At 54.3% G+C, this 3,951-nt stretch overlaps 1 protein-coding gene across 1 annotated transcript in view; it reads right to left on the bottom strand.

Annotated features, from left to right (window-relative positions):
• GPT2 (glutamic--pyruvic transaminase 2) overlaps positions 1-3,951 on the bottom strand; it is a 32,531-nt gene that overhangs the window by 14,350 nt on the left and 14,230 nt on the right. The window contains exons 4-5 of the mRNA XM_004371631.2: positions 3,495-3,628; positions 825-1,068 (exon numbers count right to left, since the gene is read on the bottom strand). Of these exons, the coding sequence (XP_004371688.1) occupies positions 825-1,068; positions 3,495-3,628 (378 nt within the window). The remainder of the gene's footprint in view (positions 1-824; positions 1,069-3,494; positions 3,629-3,951) is intronic.

The following is a 3,951-nucleotide window of genomic DNA, read 5'->3' as shown; positions in this document are numbered from 1 at the left end:
GGGGGCCGCGCAGCCCGCAGCACGGGCGGCCGCGCAGCCAGCAGCACCGGGGGCCATGCAGCCCGCAGCCCAGAAAGAGCAAAATAGGAAGGAGTATGTGTGTGTGTGTGTGTGTGTGCCTGTGTGTGTTTTGTTTTTAAAGAAAAATATGCAAAATTGGGGGTTCTTCTCAACTTCTGGACACCGTTTTTTTTTTGTTTTTTGTTTTTTTAAATATGGCATTTCTTTCCCAAGGTACACAGCAATCCTGTGTCAAAGAAAAACAAAAACACACACCAGCATTCTGAAAATGGGCTCAAAAACAAGTAGGAGTGAAGGAAAAATGAGGCCTGTGAATTGTTTAAGTAAGGATGAACGGTTTATGCTTTAATAACCTTAAAAAAACCCCAAACTCATAGCCATCGAGTAGATTCTGACTCATAGCGACCCTACAGGACAGAGTAGAATGGCCCCATAGGGTTTCCAAGCAGGAGCTGGTGGATTCGAACTGCCAATCTTTTGCTTAGCAGCCGAGCTCTTAACCACTGTGCCACCAGGGCTCCAAAAATAACCTTAAGACAGTGACTTTTTGCAAAATGCAAGGAGAACAGGAAAAAAAACTGTTCCTAATAATACAACCTTGCCCGAGGAGTGTCGATGCTCGTTCACCTCTAATAAAGGCCTGTGCAAGCTTCACGGCCCTACGTTAGCAAACCTGGAACTGGGTCGGGAACCTGAGAGCAGGCAGGATCGTGCATTACTTCTTAACTAGCAGGATCCAGCAGTCCAGTACCCCAGCTGCCCTCCCGCCTCCAAGAAGCTTGACAAGTAAGTGAAGCACAGACCTGTGGGGTTCCCGGGGTTGATGATGCAGAGCACCTTGGGGTCACAGTGGTCTTTGGCCTCCTGCACGGCCCGCCGGAGTTCGTTCACGTTTAGGGCCCAGCAGTTGTCCTCGTCCAGGTAATAGTTCACCTGGATGGCATCCAGCTCAGAGATAACCGCTGAGTAGAGGGGGTACTGGGGAATGGGGATCATCACGCCCGTCCGTGACTTGCCGCCCCCGGAGACCAGGATCTTCAGGATTGTCTGCAACAGAGAAGTCACATCTAGAAGGCCACTGCTATTCCCTGCCCTTTGGGGGCTGGTAGGCAGACAAGCGAGGTGGCCCCAACCCCAGCTCCCACCAGTGGCCCTGCTGTCTGCTTCCAGTGTGACCCTGCACAAGTAGCTTAACTCCTTCAGGTCTGTTTCCTCATCTGTAAAATGGGGTCTGCTGAGACCCTGGTGGGGCAAACAGGTAACACGCTCGGCCGCTAACTGGAGGTTCGAGTTCACCCAGACATGCTTTAGAGGAAAGGTCTGGTGATCTACTTCTGAAAAATCAGCCATTGAAAACCCCATGGAGCACAGTTCTACCCTGACACCCATGAGGTTTCCATGAGTCCGAACTGACTCAGAGGCGACTGGTGTGGAATCAACAACACAAAATGGGTTAGAGTTCTTAGCACCGTGTGGCACGCAGTTAAGTGCTTGTTAGTATCTTTCGGTTCCTCAGCCTGGCCCTGTCCTGGAACTATTCTAAAGCCCCATGCAGTATGTCTGGGGTGGGGCCCAGGAATCGCATTTGTCAGTATCAAATGGGATAAAAACTGAACAATACCACCTACTGCCACCAGGTGGTGATGTGACCTGTTTCCAAGATCCCTGAGAAATCAGGCCAGGATCCTGTGGGGTACTGGCGGAAGTGGTGATAATTCACAGAATAAGCCTAGGCTCTGCAGGAGAGCCCTCGCGTCACACATGGGTTTAGATCCTTTCTCAGGCTCAGTTCCTTGCTGTGAGCAGGCCACCAGACTGAAAAGGATGATGACTTGCTTCTTTTTGCTGGACCTGGCTGAACCCTCCCCGCCCTCCTCTGGGCCTGTGTCCACACCCGGACTTCTCTGGGAATCGAGAGGGGTCTCCACAGCGCATCACAGTGGAAGAGGCTGTGGCTGGGGGCCAGAAGCCCCAACATCAGAATCCCAGGTGTCCCAAGAGGCTGACAGAAAGCAGGCAGACCGCTTAACCTCTCCGGGCCTCAGTTTCCTCTTGGGCTCCAGTTAAGAGTTTAATGCATTTGGAAGGCTTTGGAAAATAAAGCACTCAACAAACATCAAAAACAAGAGCAATGACAGCGCTGGGAGGCCAGAAGACAAAGGAAGTCCATCAAAGGAGGAAGGGGTCAGACTGCACCTGCGTGGGACAGCCTCAGCGGCACCCAGCACCCAGCCAGGCTGAACGGGAACAGACGGGCCACGGGTCCCTGCTCACACCCAGGACTTCAGACTCCTCTTGCCAAATAACCACTGATGTCAACCCCTCTTCACTCCTTCCGGATTCCCCCGGGGGGTGCAAACAATTAACATGCTCGGCTGCTAACTGAAAGACCGGAGGTTCGAGTCCACCCAGAGGCGCCTCAGAAGAAAGGCCTGGTGATCTACTTCTGAAAAATGAGCTGTTGAAAACCCTATGGAGCACAGTTCTACTCTGACACACATGGGGTCGCCATGAGTTGGAAATGACTCAACGGCAACTGGTTTGGTTCATCCTATCCATGGCTAACACCCAGCCCAAGCCACCTCCTCAACAGTCCCTCACACCCATTACATCCCCTGCCAGCTTAAGTTAAACCTGGAGAACGGATATCTAATTACGCCTCCCTCCTGCTTCACACCCTTCAATGGCTCCCTGCTGCTCTCAGGACAGGGACCAGAATCCTCATTGTGTCCTCCATGGCCCTGCAGGACTCGGACCCCACCTGCCTCCCCAGCTGTTTCCACAACTCTGTCCTCACTGTGCGTGTGTCCACCCTGATGCTCCTTTTCCAAACACCCAGCCTCCTTCCAGCTCAAATCCTTTGCACGTGGGGACCTTCTGCCCAGAACATGCTCCCTCCCCCACCTCCTCCAGCTGCCTCCCTCAGCCCTCTGCTCAGCCTTCCTAGAGAAGCCTTCCTGGACTGTCCCCTCCCCACAGGTCAGAGCTCCTGCTGCTCTACCCCTCCCACCTGTAGCGCATGTCCTTCACATCACTGTGGAAGAGGACCTGAAGGGCTGTGACGTGACATGTACTCTGTGACGTGAATGACTGTCTGCTCTGGCACTAGTGTGGAAGCAGACGCCACATGTGCCTGGCTCTCTCCCCAGCACCCGGCACAGTGCCTGGCGGAGGAGGAACACAAGCCCGTGCAGAGTGAAGGACAGACCAGTGCCACCAGACCGACGGACACACTTGAATGACGCGCAGCCCCTCTCCAGCTGGACCTGCTGGTGAGCACTCCGGAGGGAGGTCGAGGCTGCAGCAGGACCAGTGGAGGCAAGGACAGAGGCTGCCAGGGCAGGGAGAGCAGAGGGCAGCCACGCCCCCACCCAGGCCTGCCTCCCCGCGGGCAGTTCCAGCCTCAGCCTGAACACGCAAGGCTGTTCTTTACGTAGGTGAACTCTGGACGACGTCGAGCCACCCCCACGTACAGAAATGCCGTCGCTGGCTCCAGTGGTCAGGTAAATGTTGTCAGGGTCTGCAGGCACGTCGCCATCTCTCCTGGTGATATAGGCAGCCACGTCTTCACGGATGCAGTTGACGCCCTGGCTAGCACTGTAAGACCCTGTCAGACAGCGAGCAAGACAGTGACTGGAGGCAGAATGTCTGATTCTGCAGAGTTGGTGGGGTGTCCAAGGAATTAATGGGGTATCAGGCAGGGCCTCACTCCCATTGCTCCAGGCTCTGTAATCGTGACAAGCTGTTTAACCACCCATTTGGGTTTCAGCTACTTATATTCTAATCCATCCATCCACCCACCTGCTCACCCACCCACCCGTCTATCCAGTCTACCCACCCAACCATCCACACATCCATTCACGCACCTGCTCACCCACCCACCCATCTACCCACTCATCTACCCACCCACCCATTCACCCATCCAACCAT

The sequence above is a fragment of the Trichechus manatus genome, unplaced genomic scaffold (assembly GCF_000243295.1).
Source record: "Trichechus manatus latirostris isolate Lorelei unplaced genomic scaffold, TriManLat1.0 scaffold00014, whole genome shotgun sequence".
NCBI lineage: Eukaryota > Metazoa > Chordata > Mammalia > Sirenia > Trichechidae > Trichechus > Trichechus manatus.
Note: the sequence above shows the minus strand (reverse complement) of the source record. Positions and strands in the feature narration are given on the sequence as shown.